General features: G+C 38.9%; 1 protein-coding gene across 3 annotated transcripts in view; it reads right to left on the bottom strand.

Annotated features, from left to right (window-relative positions):
• Positions 1–16,632, bottom strand: part of LOC104141617 (nuclear cap-binding protein subunit 1) — a 35,604-nt gene extending 18,972 nt beyond the window's left edge. For 2 of the 3 annotated variants that reach the window (XM_068925374.1, XM_068925376.1), the window contains exons 1-11: positions 16,444–16,632; positions 15,229–15,314; positions 14,328–14,428; positions 12,630–12,786; positions 11,565–11,672; positions 10,509–10,630; positions 9,974–10,046; positions 9,368–9,583; positions 5,601–5,698; positions 3,934–3,997; positions 1,222–1,332 (exon numbers count right to left, since the gene is read on the bottom strand). In XM_068925374.1, the coding sequence (XP_068781475.1) occupies positions 1,222–1,332; positions 3,934–3,997; positions 5,601–5,698; positions 9,368–9,583; positions 9,974–10,046; positions 10,509–10,630; positions 11,565–11,672; positions 12,630–12,786; positions 14,328–14,428; positions 15,229–15,314; positions 16,444–16,477 (1,170 nt within the window). In that variant the 5' untranslated portion in view covers positions 16,478–16,632. The remainder of the gene's footprint in view (positions 1–1,221; positions 1,333–3,933; positions 3,998–5,600; positions 5,699–9,367; positions 9,584–9,973; positions 10,047–10,508; positions 10,631–11,564; positions 11,673–12,629; positions 12,787–14,327; positions 14,429–15,228; positions 15,315–16,443) is intronic. The other variant, XM_068925375.1, reaches the window with a different exon arrangement.
• Between the last annotated feature and the right edge of the window lie 551 nt (positions 16,633–17,183).

The raw sequence follows: 17,183 nt of genomic DNA, 5'->3' as shown, positions 1-17,183 counted from the left end.
ATGGGGAGGGGAAGAAAAAGAAAGAAAAAAAACCACAAAGAAACAAAAAAAACCCTCTCCCAAACAAACAAAAAACAATGTAGTTTTCTCCAATAAGTAACATCTATTCTCTAATCCAAGTCTGTTTTTCTTCCATAAATTGCAATAAGACCATTAGCTGCTTTTACTGGAAGCCAGAATTCCCACCATAAGAAAACAAAAACTGCACACTAATGATATGGACAGACATCAACCTCATTATGGACCACATTTTTATGGTGTCACAGTTTTAGTATCATATGCTCCTGTTGTTGCTTAACCAAACAGCCATCTTTGCTCATCATTAATAGCTCAAGAAAGTGTATTCACACTTGCCTGACACAAATATCACGGTCAGCCAAACCTGATCCTTTGTTGCTGCGTCTCTGTTAATACTTACTGCATGCAGGTCCACACAATTCTAGGGATAGCTTAAGTTCTCATCACTGAGACTATGTGATTACAATCATTGGGTGATATCAAGCAGTAGAATGAAGATTTGAGAATGGTATTAGCAGTAGATATGCCTGTTAATGGTCCTCCATTTTCAGTGATTGCTGCTCATTAGTCACAATCTAAAACTCCAATGAAAAGGGGCCAATGCAATCCTCGGAATTAGCTGGGAGTCTATTCTTCCTTCCTCACCATTAGCTACTCTCCAAACTGAGAAATGATTATTGACTTTATGAATACTAGTGCATTTCAGTGCAAACACAAACAAATTAGTTCATCTATTACGCTCTGCAGTGAAATGGACTAGGAGCACTTGCACAGTTGTTACAATGAAAGATTTAAGAAATTAATCATTTCCTTTCCTTTTCCAGGTTTTAATGTGGCTACGACCATGCCACAAGCTGTCCTGATGTAAAACAGGGCTCAGCATCATGCAAGACAGCTGTTCATTTCATCCCTTGGCTGCAAGAGGGCTCCTCAACAAGATCAGAGAAAGCATCAGAACAAGATCTAACAGTTTGCCTGGTCTGCAAGCTAAATAACAGGCTCAGATGTGAATGCAGGCTTAACTTATGATTGCTGAGCTGTTATTCCTTCATGTGCGCAGTGTTACAGGCAAAGTTTCGTGCAGCTAAATATCAGGAGAAGGAAAATTTATTACTGCTAACATTGATTGCTATTCCATCACTGTATAGAGCAAAAGAGGGGACTCCATTTTAAAAAGGCTCTTCAGCAGCATGAAAAGGATACAACTTGTGGTAAAGAGCCAGGCTGGAGCTTGCACAGTTCAATGAGAAGTGCTGTGTACATGACCTCAATATGTGGTGGAGATGGAAGCTGGAACAGTTCTGCAAATATTACCTACATGGGAAGAAAGCACAGAATCAGAGCACAATCAGACTCAGCCCGCATAATCCTGAACTTGAGAACAGCAATGCCCATCTTCAGCAATTATATACCAAAACAAGGCCCATTTTATTCTGTCAGACTCATGCTCTGAGAATAAGAGAAGAACTTCAAAAGATAGTGCAAACTCTTTACCATACTAATGTAACCCTCCTTAGTTACCCCATCATTTTAGATTAATGCCATGCATAAGACTAGCATTATGCAACAACTCTGTTACGTCTAACAAATACTTGTACTTGACTGAGGACCCTTTTTTGGAGAGCTGAAAACCTTACAATCAACGCTTCTGTTTTTATTCAAGTTTGTTTATAATATTAATGTACGTCCTTCTTCAAGGACTATTAAGAGATGACTACTTTACCACATTTATGTTTGAACTTCAGTTTAGTTTATAGTTCATTCTCAATTAGATTTAAAACTGAAGCAAAGGAATGAAGAAACTGATTCATTAGTCAGGTATTTTCTCAGTGACAATTTTTAACTTCTGAATAAACAGAAAGGAACAGGAAGCTGGTTTCTGACTTCAGATAAGTTGTGATCAGGACGTAGGTTTAAACCAGTTAATAGACTTCACAAACAACAGATAAAAAGCAGTCTCTAACATGGACTAGAACTTCTTTTTCCAGTGATAGACTTGAAAGCATGAACAGACTAGAAAAAAGTAGAGAATCTCTCAATTTAAAGAGAATTTGGACAAACTGGTTGAGTTAGGGTCCCCCCTCTTTTTTCCTATATCTGTTAGGCAGAAAACTGCTCCTTTCCTCAGGATACAAGATGGCAGAAATTGGAAGTTCAGTCCCTAGCTACTTGAGACAGTACATAGGACTGTGTTTCTGAAATTCATCAAGTGTTCATTACCAAATGTTCAGATGCAAGTTTCAAACTGGCACATCCTACTTTGTGAAAAAAAAAAATTACCTGGCCACCAGGAAGATCAGGGCACTGATGACATTTCCAGACCCTGTAAAGCTAAAGTTCTAGCAAAAGTTGCTGAAGCACAACAAGACATGCCAGTCCAACAACCTGATCATATCAACTCTTTTGACACTTTGGGTTGACAAACACCAGTAATGCCAACATATACGTCTATATGGAGCTACTAAGAGAAAGGGGTCACACTTCAGAGGGTTTTACACAGACTACAGAGCAGCATGGAGCATTCTGAACTTGGCCTGATGAACCTTAGACATGAGGTCCCTCAGGTGATTAATCCTCAGTCACCACTACAAGTGGGTTTATTTGAAAAGGGATAGAGTGCTTTCAAGTTATATTTACTTCTGCCTTGCAAATAAAGTGTTCTTTAATGTTTGGAAAAATATCAATTAGGTTAAGCTATATCTATTGCTCTATGCCCTTCTGCAAAGGGAGGGAAATTTCCCAGATAGAGTTCTTTTTTACAACGTAGTTGAAAGCAATGTATCATTGACTTGACAGGCCTTACAAGGAAATGGCAATAAGCAAAGTAAGTGTGAATTCTGCAGCCTTCTATTAAGGTTTAAAACACTGTAGCTTTGTTAAAAACATCTGTAGACAAGAAATAAGGTTAGTATTCTAAAATAAGTTAATATATTTGGGGGGGATAGAAATTAGCAGTGATGGTCAAGCAATTTGTATACGGGCTTTCCATTTATTCTCAGTGAAATTACATCTATACAAACCTTGGTTATTTTCAGATTCTATGAGTTTCTGAACCAAATAATTTTTCAAGGCCTTTAAATAGTCTGTTTAATCATGAACTGCAATTACTGTTTTGGAGGTAACGTACAACTGAGCATAAAGTAATATTGTGTAAAACAGTCGTATGGACATCTTGAGGGTTTAAGGTCCCTGAAAATACTTAGATGTTAAGGGCAGAAAAACATTACTAGCTCTAAGATTTCTGTTGACTGAACTTGGAGTACAGAAAGTGGCTCAAGTTGACCAAAACTAAGTTTTAGGACATTCAAAATATTTGGGGCTTTGGTGTAAAATTGTATTCTTAATCCCATCCTGATAATCTAAGGTAATCTTTCCACAATCTTATGTCTTCTTGCAATTAACAATCCACTGAAAGGAGGCAGCAAGAGGAAACCTACATTCCTATTCCAATATATATTTATGATTATTTAAAAACCCCAAACTTGAAGGGTGACTAAGGAGACACACCACTGTTTCACAGCAAATGCCTTTAAGGGGCATTGCTACACAATTCTTCCAAGTGAATTAGAAGATCACTAAGACTTGCTTAAAAGGTCTTATGAATAAAAGTTACTTCAGCAAAGCTATCTCCGAGACCATCTAACACATCAGTGCGAGTAGCAGATAGAGAAACATTCAATAACAGCTTGAGAAATACCATGACCTGGAATATTGTTGCACTGTGAGATCCTGATTCCTGACCAAGGCTCCTAAACATCACTTTTAAAATAAATAAATAAATCTTGTTTTTGACTGCAGGCAAGACTGCAGTCAACTCCTAAATTATATTGTAATTTAATGGATCCATCATAGAGTTAATTGGGGTTTTTTCAGAAATAAAGGAACCATGAAAGAGGTTATCTGTAAAACACATACCTCTACTATGTGGTAGTTCAAGGGGATTTTATTATTTCCTGGATAGCTCAACAACTGTGCAGCACTGCAAAGCAATAGATGCATTTAATTTAGAATGAAACACAGCAAGAGTGATATAGATACCAAACAGACAAATGAAATACTTAATTCTTTGCAAGAGTTTATCCTTATGAAGCCAGCAAAACGAACAGACCTCAAAGACTGAAGTTGTCTATCTATCCACAGAACATAAAACAAACAAAACACACAACACACACACCCCAGCACAAGCTCACACCAGCAGTGCCTGAACCACAGTTTGGAGAGACGCATTTCATCTCCACGCCCAAGCAATTCTTGAACAGACTGCTAAACAGAACAGTTTTACATAAACCCTCATGGTAACCCATGATGCTGGCATCTGTCCATTAAAGGACAAAAAAACTACATTGGTATATCAGGAAAAATAAATAAAAATCCAAACAATAGATTTGCTTTCCAGTCATTCTCAAGTCATCAAAATAACAGGCCATACAAGACATATTCATGTTTGTTACAAATAATGAATTGATTAAAAGATACAGCATCATCCATCATTTATAAGAAGCCAACAAAAAGCTATTTTTCAAATTTTAGCTCTCTGGCACTTCTTATAATCTCCCTCTAGCCTTACTTTCTTTGGGGAAATAAAGCCTCTCTCCATTAACTTCAACAATGTTGGATTTCTAGTTTCTGTTGAATCAAAAAGCTGTAACCAAAAACCTATATCGCATACCCCCACCAAAAACACTATTCTTGCCTATTGTTTGCACACTATACCAAGTTTGCTGGCTCTTGGAAGCACAAAAGAGCTAAATATCTGTGGTAAATCATCTGGGTTACCAATTATCCATATCAGATACTAATTTGGCAGAAATTAAGCTGGACTGTTTCCTGGCAGCATGAAGAATTGCAATAGAAGTGTTAAGATTGTCCTGAACGGAGAATGAATGGGAATGCCTGGGTATGAAAGCACCAGAAAGAAGAGAAGGCCTCGAGTACATTCCCCTGGACACACTCACGTTTTGGTGCCTGAAAGTGTGAGTGTGAATGAGTTTTACTTCAGTTTTATTTTAAAATTAAACCACCTTCCTTCCCCATAAGGTCTTGCATTGAAATTTGCTACATTGTTGTAGCATCATTTCCTACAGCTGCATAGAACTTTTATTAACGTCCACTGACACTGTACTGACTTCATGCAGAGTTAGCTCAAATACCTTTGCAATATAAATACAAAAAGAGGAGAAAAGAATGGGATGAGGAAAAAATCAGGAGCAGCAGGACACCTCCAGACAGAGCCAGTTCAACACTCACTGTGCTTATGCTGGAAAGCATGGTACAAGCACATCGAGTCTTGGCAGCACTGCAGACTGAGAGTGGGTCTGTGCCATACTCTGTAGGGAAATCCTGGATAATCCAGGATGCATTCATCAGGGTGCCTCAGCCCTACTGAATTATATAAACAATTCATGATCAGGATACTCTAGCCCCACATTATTCCAGATAACAGCATTAACCATAGTTCACTGAACACTTGATCTCAAGCTTTTGCATAACCATTCCTGGACTTTGAAGGTCCTTGATGTTAGGGGAAGCCATGATGGTATATAAACAGTGCTGGAACCCTATAGCAATAAGCAGCACTTTACCAAGTCTTTCTTTCTTTCCAATGGGATTTGATGATGCAGTGGAGATTTTCTTCTATTACAAATCTTTCAACAGAATGACTGCCAGGCATGACAGGGCCCTATTAAAACAGAATCAAAATTGATTAGAGATCACTGCTAATGTAGAGATCTACAATTACACACACATACGTAAAATGTGTGCGCGTACACACATATATATATATAAATAAAAATAAAACTTGAAGATTGAATTAGGCACTCATGAAGATTTAATATCAGCAAGTTTTACAGTCAATGACTAAAACATAGGCTTCAAACTTCAGTACAAAGTTACCAAATACAATGTTATTGTAAGTAACTTAAGGAAAAGATTTTGGATTTTTGTACTGGATTTCCTAAATGATTTTAAAATCTTATAAACAAACAGCCAGCTATGATTTCAACTGCATCCATTTTTACTATAAAACATAGCTTTGGTGAAGTTTCTAGTTTGTTAATTTCACATACAAGATTTCAGTACTTCCATATTTAGGCACCAGGGACCATGCTAAACAATTCACATTTTGTGTCTTCTGTTTATACAAGTTACATAGAATTATTATACATCAAGAGTATATTAATACACACTTCATCTTTTTCAGTTACAGCAGAGAAGATCAGTGATCTGGAAACTGACAATGCAGCCTGCTCCAGTTGCAAAGTGAAAACACTGCAACTTCAATCATCTCAATGTTCTGCCTTTATGCTGGTTATAAAAGCATATTATAAAAGCTAGCTTAAAAAACATGCTTTACTTCACAATTAGTCCACAATGTCACTTAGAAGTGTGTTCACTGTCTGTTATCGTGCATCAGCTGATGCAAGAACTCAAGCTGCAAGAACTTGATTGCATACTAGTACTCTATTATCCTTTACAGCCTTGCAAAACTAGACCCAAAACATCACAAGTCTATATTTATAGCAAGTGTAAAACTTGCAAAAGATAATTCTCAGAGCCAATAAAATAGTTATCTTCCCCCCAAAAAACAAAAACACAAAGAAATATCTTAAAAAGTAGGACAGAATTAGTTCACAAGCGCACTGTTAATTCTCTGTAATGTGACCAGTTATGTATCGGTATTCCAGAAAAGACAACTAAACAGCACTGAGATGACTGTACCTACTTTTTCTTCCCACTGTGGCTATAACAGCTCTGGTCACAAAACAGCAGAAATTTTGGACTAGGCAAGGGCAATCTCATTGTAAAACTAAAGATCCATCAAGATATAAAGCGCGCAGGGAAAGCATAGGCCATGCTGGTAGAGGAGTGGTATTGCATGTTAAAGGGAGCATAGAAGCAAATCAAATCGACAAGCTAAACATGTAAATAAGTAGCAGAACCCTGATGGATTGAAATTCCAGACCTAAACAGGTGAAGAGATGTAGTATTTGGCTACATGACCAACGGTGACAACAACACAGGCTATAACATGCTGAGGAAGCTCAGAGAAGCTGCACAGGCAGGAAATGCAATAGTACCATGTAGTCTGGACCAATGTCACACTAGGACATCACATGTTGACATTTTGTAAAGACACAATCAATGACTGCTTCAGGGAACAACTAGTCAGGAACTCAAGAGAAGCAGTAACTCCTAACTTGTTTCCTTGCCAAGTTGTTACAGCCTCTGTAACGGAGTGGCTGTTAGGTAACTTGCTTAGGGTCAACATCCTTGCAGGATAACAAAGTGGGGAGGGGACACTACTGCTGCATTTTCTCATTTTAATATACTTAACTTCAAAAAGGGTGTTATAAATAGAAGCTAAAAGGGGCAGCTAAAAAGTTACATTTTTGAGGGTGGCACACAGCAAATGCATACCATTTACTGAGAGACTTGCAATGAGACAGAAGGAAACCAGACTGGCTAAACAGGAGTACAAGAGAGGGTAGCAAAAGGAATCATGAAAGCTGAAGTTGTGCCTAGATAGAGAAATTCTGCTAGATTACAAAACAACTGGAAAGGGGGGGGGGGGAGTGAACAGTTTCAGCTCATGTCAACAAGTGATTACCCACCCAGGAGTTCTCAATGAACTTGAGAATGAAATAGCTGACCTACTAATTGGGCTGCATATCCTCTCATTCAAAAATCAACTTGATATCTAAACTAAGATGATATCAATTTTTAAAGGTGTTCCAGGAAATTGCAGACCAGCAAGGTTGACTTCCACATTGGGTAAGTTACTGGAAACTTAAAAAAATAATAGTATTAAGAGGCATAAGCATAAGAAGAGTCAGCACAGCTTTTGTAAAGTTAGGCCTCTCAAACTTATCAGAGCTCTCTGAGGAAGTCAACAGGCAAGCATAGATAAGAGAAACCTGGCTGACAGCCTAGCTGGATTTTCAAAAGGCAACCACAGTATAAGAGGGGAAGTCCTTATACAGATAAATAACTGCTTAAAAAGATAAGTAAATGATCAATTCTCACAGCAGAGGAGGGTCACCAGTAGAATCCCACAGGGATCTATCCAGGGACCTGTGCTGTTCACCATATCTATAAATTGGGACCTGTGCTGTTCACCATATCTATAAATTATCTGGAAAAGGAGCAGACATTGTAGATGAAAAAGCTTGCTGATGCTACTTTTACATAACTTAGTATAAACAACAAGGGCAATCCATAAAAAACTCCAGGCGGGGGGGGGGGGGGGGGGGGGAACACACTTACAAGACTCAGCAGCTAGGTGTTAAAGCAGAAGATAAACATAAAATGGCTAGTTGACTTTCATCTACAGATGGGAAAAATAGACCAACTCTGTGTATAAAGTGGTGAGCACTGAACTGCCCTTTATTGTTCAGGAACATGAACTTGGTTGTGACATAGTTCCATGCAAACCTCAGCTCAGCGTTCAATAACAACCAGGACTTATCACAGAAGGAATAGGAAACAACACAGAACTTTATGCCACCTGTATAGGTTCATAGTGCATCCACATCTTCAATTCCATATGCAGTTCTAGTCATGTTTGCCACTCTTCCTTCCCTCCCACCCCCAACAGGCTATAGCAGCATAGCAGAACTGAAAAAGGTTGAGAAAAAGGTGGTGGAGGTGACCTAGAGTATAGAACAGCTTCTGTATAAGGAACAATCAGACCGGCTACTATCATTCAGCCTAGAAAAAACACAGTTGAGCCAGGATATGCTAAAGATTTAGAAAATCATAAATGGCCTGGAAAGGGCGGAGAGAACAAATGTTCATTGTCTCTTCCAATGCAAGAATTAGGGGCCATCAAATGAAGTTAGCAGGTAGAAGAGCACTTGAAGAAAGCACTTTTTCTTCCCTTATGCATAAACGCTCTTGTCAAAATATCTGCTCTTGGCTACTGCTAGAGACAGAAACTGGGCTAGATGGACTTTTGATCTAACCCAACTCAACCACTATGTTCCATGATCTATATCAACCAATTTCAACAGAGAGGTAGAGGATAGTCTTCAATGTATAAAGTTCCCATTCTCACAGAAGGAGAGGCTGCTACCCAAACACAGTTACACTTTTAGACATCAGAGAATCCATTCAAGATAGATATCCTTAATGAAAACATTTGAAAAATTATACTTCTTGAATTTTAATCTTCACTAATCTACCTGCCGACAGTAACTTTATCATCTAGTTAACCTCCCCAGCAGTATCAAAACGTAATTACTGGGACCTTCACACCACTAAACATTCTGGGAGAGGGGACACCGCACCTTGACCAGCACTGCCTCATGACCCCCACTGCACATTCAACTCCACCCTAGCAATTACATACCTCTGGGTCATCTGTGTAGTCAAACATCCTAAAAATAACCCTTGGCATTGGGTACACGGAATCTTCAGTGTGAGGTGGAGGAGTGAACGGAGGCAGGTTATGCTGCAATGCTTCGCAAAGAATGCTGTCAAAGGCAAGGTAGGGCCTCAGAATGTGTCTTTCTTGCCAACGATCTTTTTTCAACTTCTGAATCTGGGCCCAAAGGCAGTCCAAGTACTGAAAAAGACATGAAATATCAGATACACTGGATTTACATCCTACTTCTCCAAAAGGTATTTTTAAGCACAGTCTTGCAACCCAATTTCCCAGGAATATTACATTCTGTGACCATTCTTTGTTTAGCAGCATTTCCTCAAGGGGATTGTCGCTAAACAACAAAATGCTTTCCCCCTCACCCAATACAACTGCAAGTTTTAGCCCAAGACTTGGAAGAGAACTACTTACCTAGGATCCATTAGTAATAAAGACACATGGGAGACAATTCAAAAGCATTGAAATTTTCTTAAAGTGCCTTTTAATTTTAGATTTCCAAAATAAGAACACTTCAGCCAAATAATTCTTTTTAAGCATCTTTTAAACAATATAAAGTAAGTAAAGCCTACTTGCCTCTTCTTGTGGATGTGGTTTATCAGCAGTCCAAACTTGTAACAAGGGTATATGAATCTTTTGGCGGCGCCTGCTTATACAGGAAAGAAAAAACCTAATGTTTAAAAAGCTGATCTAAGAAAGTAATCTTTCTTATTGTGAGTTGACTACTATTTGGTCTCTTTAGCTGATGAAATCTGCAGCAGCATAAAAAGCATGTTTGCGAACACTTAAATTATCACTATCACCTTGTCTCAATGACAATGTTAACTTGAATCACTTAGAGGGAATGCAAAAAACCAGTTGAGTAGCAGTCTAGTCACAGTAATATAGTCACACATGCATCAGAAAAATATTACCATACAAGTTAAGAGAGAGATACTTTAGTTTTTTAAATTCATAAGACTCTCCATCTATTTTATTTTTCAGGGTCTTTTCCTCACAGTTGTTTGGATCTAAGATTTTTAGAGTATTTCTAAATGAACAATAATCAAAGCTATTTATCCATACTTGAATAGGTACTAGAAAGAGTATATTTTTACTGGTTATAGCTTACTTCAGATAGCTTTCTGTGTGGGACAAGAGGCGATCTATTTCAGCATCCTTCTTCTCATACAACTCCTTTCCAACCCAAGGCAAAGATGACAGAAATGCAAACACATACCAATCACATCTTACCTACAGGAAATAAATTCAGTAAGTTTCTCAAAAAAAAAGAATCCCTAATTTGTCTCATTGCCAAGAGTAGCAAACTCAGAAGTATTTAAGGGGATGTAGAGATCAACCCCAGTTAAAGCAGCAAACAATACTTGGGATTACAACTATGTGTCAGTACAAGTTCCTGAAGACACGTCAAGAGGCTCTGTTTGAAAACAGGAACATATATTTCAAGAGGCACATTTAGATGTGCAACATATTTGGAAACCCACACAGAAACCCTTCCACAGAGCCTCTTTACTCAAATCATTCAATGTTACCAATGCCAAGTTTCCTGAAGAATTTCTTTTAAAGAATTACGAAGAATTTCTTTTAAAACTTTACAAAGAAAAAAGTGAGATAGAAGTTGAACTAAGTTATCAGCTTAGTAGTCGACCCTTCCATATGCTAGAACTATGTAACTCGTAAGGTGCAGCACAGTTACAGTGGCCTTAATATGACCTATGAATTCTTTAGGCTACTGCTATGCACTCATCACAGTGTGCTTTCTGGATTGGTAGCTTGGGGCGGGGGGACAAAACAAAAACAAAAAAACCCAACCCACCCCCCACCATTCTTACCTGAAAGTTGTTGTATTTCATTTGGAACATGGCATTCATGCATAAAAAGAACAAATATTATTCTTGGAATCTTTCTGCAGATTAACTATATATCACAGCTGTTAAATAAACTTGGCAGAACTCACTGAGCATTATGTACTTGCCAGAAGTGAAGTAAAATTAATTCACTTGAGCTACCTCACTACAGAACACCTAATTATTTCACTGTATATGCATACTAACTGCCACAGAATCCTTTTAGTCATGCTAAGAAACTTGCATAAGCATAGAATCAGCGATAAAGTGAAATTGCGTGAAAACAGCACAACACTTGAGGCTACAGTTACTTTGCTTACTTGGGGTACATCTTCCTCCTGTGTCACGCTCACAAAGTTCTCAAACATGGCTACCATCGAAGGTGCAGCTATTACATGACAATTCACAAGATCAGATAGAAAACGAACCTAATGAACAACAAAAAAAATCTCATTTTATTAAATTAATACTTAATTAGTAATTAGCTACACAAGAATAAATAAGCATTACTTCAACTGCTATATCAAACCAACAATAAAATGATAACACCCATAAAAAATAATGCTTCCTGTACAGACTCCCCCCATAACCTTGAGCAACATGACTTGAAGCAATGCCTATTAAACTTTATTGGAATAGTCTCTACAATCTGTTCGACTCCAAGAAATAGAGATGGGGGGGAATCAACACACATCAGAGTTGAATCAGTATACCACTCATACATGACTTTCATACAAAATAGATTTCTATGGTCACTTATCCATAACTTTGAAAAGTTTCACAGACACTGTCCCAAAACTGCTGGTATTTTCAGGTTTTAGCAATATGCGAAACTAACTGTGTGCTGCTAATCAAATGGTAGCGGTTTCAAAATGAGTCAGCACTGAAAATTACCTGCTTGGTCTTCATTCCTCACAAGCAGGATGAACACACAGGACCGATTACAGCCATCAATTACACCCTATCTACTTGGGAATAAGTTTTTTGTTTGTTTGTTTATTCTTTTAAAATAACAGGACCCAAAAGGATCAACATTTGTCTCTGAGCACAGTAGAAATGAATAATTTTCATCAACCTTCTAGATTCTCCTGTAGAACAAATGAGGGGGGAGGGGGAACAGACCACTGATTTCCTGAGAATTGGCAATGGGAAAACACACAGTTGGAGGTCAGTTTTGCAATCATAACATGATTTTTCCTCTCCTTAGGAAGACAATCTCTTGCATACCACACATTTTCTCCTAACACGTCTATGGAGCACAGCTTTGGATAGCAGAAGAGACCACGTTGCATACAGAAAATCTCCAGCCCCTCTAGATGTCAAAAGGAACAGTAAATCATATGGGGGGGGGGAAGGAAGACGGGGAAGGGGGAGATCCCACTTACTAAATACTCAGCTTCATTATACATATTCACTTTCAAACATTCTTTGAGCTGACGGATCATGGCTTCTACAAATTCCCCACCAAAGTTGTAGTTCCTGGCATTCAGCAACCCAACTAACGTTGTGTAAATGGTAAGCTTTTCTGGTAATAGACGTGCACTGATTTAAATGAAGAAAAACAAGCATTGTATTAGATGTTGATTCATCATGTGCCAACCACTGCATTACAAAGCATTTTTGAACCTGCTTAGTATAGGTTAAACTTGTCTGTGTTTAAGTGAGGTAAACTGCTAACCTGACCTTATTTATCTGTCCTGTGGAAAATAGTTTACAGAACATCAATCCTTTAGGAACGTATATGCTACTTTTAACAACACTTCAAGATATTTTCTCTTTAATTCTTTTTAACCAGTAAACATTTAGGATTATAGCAGGTTCTAAAACCTATAGCAGCCACACTAAGACATTTTCAGCTGCAGTATCCAACTCAGCAAACCTTACACAATCTGAACAAAAGCTGTTATTGAAACTAAAGGGCATAAAGTATCAGACTGGAATGACAAAAACTTCTAGTAATATAAATACTGCCAAAATATATCCTTTAACAGAGAGTTTTGAAAGTATCAGTCATTTAAAAATCTATTAAAAAATATTGATTAGAAACCATTCCAACTGTTCTGCTTCATTTTCCAGAACTTTTATATACTCTATGGGAACATGGCCGAATAATACAAAAGAAAATTTATACCACGTTGAACAAGTTGTCTTAAGTTAACCATTTTAGAAGTCATTTTATTATACTAGAACAGCAAGATTACACAAGAGATTTAAACATTTTACATCACTTGAAATTTCAATTTGATTATAAGTTTCTCAACCTTAAGTGATTTTCAGTATAGGGTCTTGAAGAAATAATAGGTTAGGTCCTACCATACCCAACTTTTTTTTTTTTCCAAATATGTTTTGTAAATGTGTAAGCCTTCAGAGGCATTCAGCTGCTGTGGGAAACATTTACTGTTTGATTTATGTTTATGAACAGTGCTACAAAATGGATTTGAAAGATTCCATGCAGCTATAACACAAGCTGGCACCGCATCCTCCCCCAGCGTGGTATACTATTGTGGACCCCACACAACCCTCTCCTGGGACACGTGACCAGTGACCCAACACACAAAGAAGTTTTGTTTCAGTGCTTTGCTAGGGAGAAGAAGGAGTGCTGCTAGCCAAGGAAGGAGCCTACTTCTGGCTACTTTGTCTCTCCACTACTAGATGGTGGGCTCATGGAGACAGGAGCACCTCAGCCCCAGAAAAGGGGAATAGGCAAAGTAGGAATACAGAGATAAGAACTGGCACTCAATCGATTTGGTATTTTTTTAGTGACTGTTGCATTCAGAAACAAGATACTACCCAGCATATTCCCCATGGCAGTCAGAAAGCAGCTCTGGGGTCTACTCTATCTGCTTATGACCTTGTGCACACATTTCAAGTGAGAGTACTGTACAGAGGCATTTTCCTTGATTTATATCTACTACTGACTAAGCTTCTTCTCAAATTTCTCTTGCCTGGAGTAAGACAAACCCTAAGCTATAACAGTGTTCAAGAACTAACAGCTCTTCACAGCATTTAAAGTACTTAAAATACTTAAACTTATCTATTTAATATAGATAACAGAGCATCTCACAAATCTCCTGCATACGTACACAGTACAAAGAATTCTCAAAATCTTGCTTTTATAGTTTGGTAGATCAGCTTCCAAGACACCAGCTAGGCCCTCCAAGTTGCTCTCCAGAGAGGAAGTACTCTAAGAAAGAAAACAGTGTTTCCGCATCAATCAGGCATATCAACTATCCCCTCAGTAACAACTGGAAGACAAGCAAATCAGATGAAACAAAATATTACTTCACATTTTCTTCTTGTTGGAAGTAATTATTCAAATCCATTAGGAATGCACAATCTCTCTCATTTGCTAGAAATAAGAAGTAGAAATGACTAAGAACAGTCTCAATTGTGAGTTCTCCACAGCAAGGAGCTCTAGTGCTTTCCTGGGAAGCAAGGGTTAACATAGCCTCAGAGATCTCTCAATAACTGAATTAAACATTATATTAATGACATCAGGGGAAGTGAAAGAACTTCACAGCTTGTATGTGGCTAAATTAATGTTAAGACCCATCATTTTTGTCCTCATCCTTTTTTCTCTCCACTTGTTACTAACACCAAACCCAGCCAGGTTCCAAGATCAGTTGTAACACGGCTAGACTTTTTTCTTTTTTTTTTTGTACGCATCTCATTGCTTTCAAATTTTCCAAGGAGTAGGGGGAAATTAATGATAATGTTCACAGATTTTGAATGATACCTCTTTATTAGTTATACTTCACCAATGTATCAAAGGTTTAACATTTAAGAATTTCCTTTTTAAAAATCCAGTTTTGCAAAGGCCAACAATTTTCCAGTTAAAAAGTTTCCAACTGATCTCAGATAAGGATTTTCTCTTTTTGGACCACTAGTGAACTACTAACACATAGCAGCATATAAAACAAAGAAAACAATCTATTATGTTTAAGGACCCTAAGCCACAAAACAACATGGAAATAGTACTGATACCTTTTCTCCCACCCTGCATATTAAAGATTCAAGTCTCTCCTCGATTTCAGATGGCTCAGATGTTCTCCTCCTTTTGTGAGGTTGCCCTGTTTCAATACATTAAATATGTTATTAGCTGCCTGCTTTTTAAAAAAGAAAAAAGTTCTCTATATACTTTTGCCATTCCAGCAACATACTATTAAAAACAAACAAACAAAAAACCCCAAAACTGACAAAGCATTCAAGATTGACCCAATAAACATGAAAAACAGAAGTATACCCATATTACTGATGACCTAGTCCATGAAGCATAAACAGTTAACATTGTAGCTATCTCAAATTTTATTTAGGGTTAATTCTGCATTTCTGCTACAGTGTGAGACAGTATATGTGGGATAAGCTAAACCCACATTAGAGTTACCAGCTATTTCATATTTCCTTAGTGCTTTTTCACATGCTTTCAGCATATGAAAAAATAAAATATTTTAAGAATCCTTGCTTATATTATTAGGGTTTTTTTGAAAGCTTAGAAAAAGACTGCACATCAAAACAATTAAGAAAAAAGAGTGTAGTTAAAAAACACATAGAGTGTTTTTTAGAGTGTTTATCTTTGCAATTAAAAGTTGAAAAAGCTGGTCATGAAACTGTCCCATTCTCCACTAATGCAGAATTACGTTATTAAAAGAAACATCCGTTTCAGTTTCTGAAGCCGTCTCTAGTCCTCCAATATGAATGTTTTCTGAACGTTTTTCATGAAAGCCTTTACAAGATACAAGAACATGTCCTTCTGGCGATCCGTACGCAGCGCAGCGTGCTCCGATCAGTTTGCTACTCCCTATATTTAGGGCGGACCCAAGAGACTGCTTAGGGACAGTCTGTAGCCCTAGTTACACAAGCCAGGTCCTTACACCAGAGCGCCCCACAGTGGCGCCAGGTTGTCCCCAGCCAAACAGCTAGGAAAGGCGGCCCAGGAACGATCCTGCACCCCATGGAGCGCCTCACTACAGCGTCCCGTAGGGCGACGAGCAGGACCAAGTCCTGGCAGAGGGACAGAGTGAATCCCTACCACCCCGAGTCTAAGGCAAGGCAGCGCCGCGGGGGGGGGAAGGAGGAGGAGGAGGAGGGGAAAAGGCACTTCAGCTGAGATCTGTTCCTCCCCCAGCCCCAAGGACGACGCGGCCCCAAGCACAGGGCATGCGGAGTCCAGACCCTGGTACTCCATCCATCCACGCTTACCATCACTCTCGTCACTGTGCCGCCGCCGTGACATATCAGCACTGCCACTGCACAAAATCTGCAGAGAAGCAGGAATACCGTACCCCACAGCAGGAGGCAAGAAGGAAGAGCACTATATAGAGACTATGCAACAAGGATCAGAGTATTTCCCTACTTCCTGTTTGCCTCAGTCTTCTTCCGGGGTAAAAGAGCAGGAGGAAAAGCTACTGTCTTCTCTTCTCCTGACTTCCGCAACTCTATGGGAGTGGGCGCTGCTCTACCTGCTTCTCCATAGTACTAGGAACTCGGATGATTTCTAAAATGGGGAAAAGAATAGACACAAAGTTAGTTAATTATCGATGAAGTGAAATTCACTTATTCCATCTGGCTCGCACCTAGCCTCTCTTGAAGGCTAAGACGGCCCACCATGCGTGTGAATTGCGCACTGTGGGCCCCACTCTTGGGCTGTCTTGCTGACGCCTGGTGGCATGTATATTACCTGAGCCGCTGGATCGAGAATGCTGCTGGGTCCCTCCCACGAAGCGTTTCCAGGGCGATGGAAAAGTGATGGATGCAGGGATTGGGGAGATGTGTGATTCTCCCTGCTGAGTGAGATGAGATCTCAGACGTGGTACTTTGGGGTGCAGTGCTAACACTGCACTAAGCTTAAGCTCCTTCCCCCTCCCCCCCGCTGGAGACTGGCCCCACGCATTGGTGAAAGCAGGCCAACAAGATCCAGGTACAGCCGTATGCATCCCTGC

Source organism: Struthio camelus, chromosome W, assembly GCF_040807025.1.
Source record: "Struthio camelus isolate bStrCam1 chromosome W, bStrCam1.hap1, whole genome shotgun sequence".
Lineage (NCBI taxonomy): Eukaryota > Metazoa > Chordata > Aves > Struthioniformes > Struthionidae > Struthio > Struthio camelus.
The sequence above is the reverse complement of the archived record's forward strand: the minus strand, read 5'-3'. Positions and strand labels throughout refer to the sequence as shown.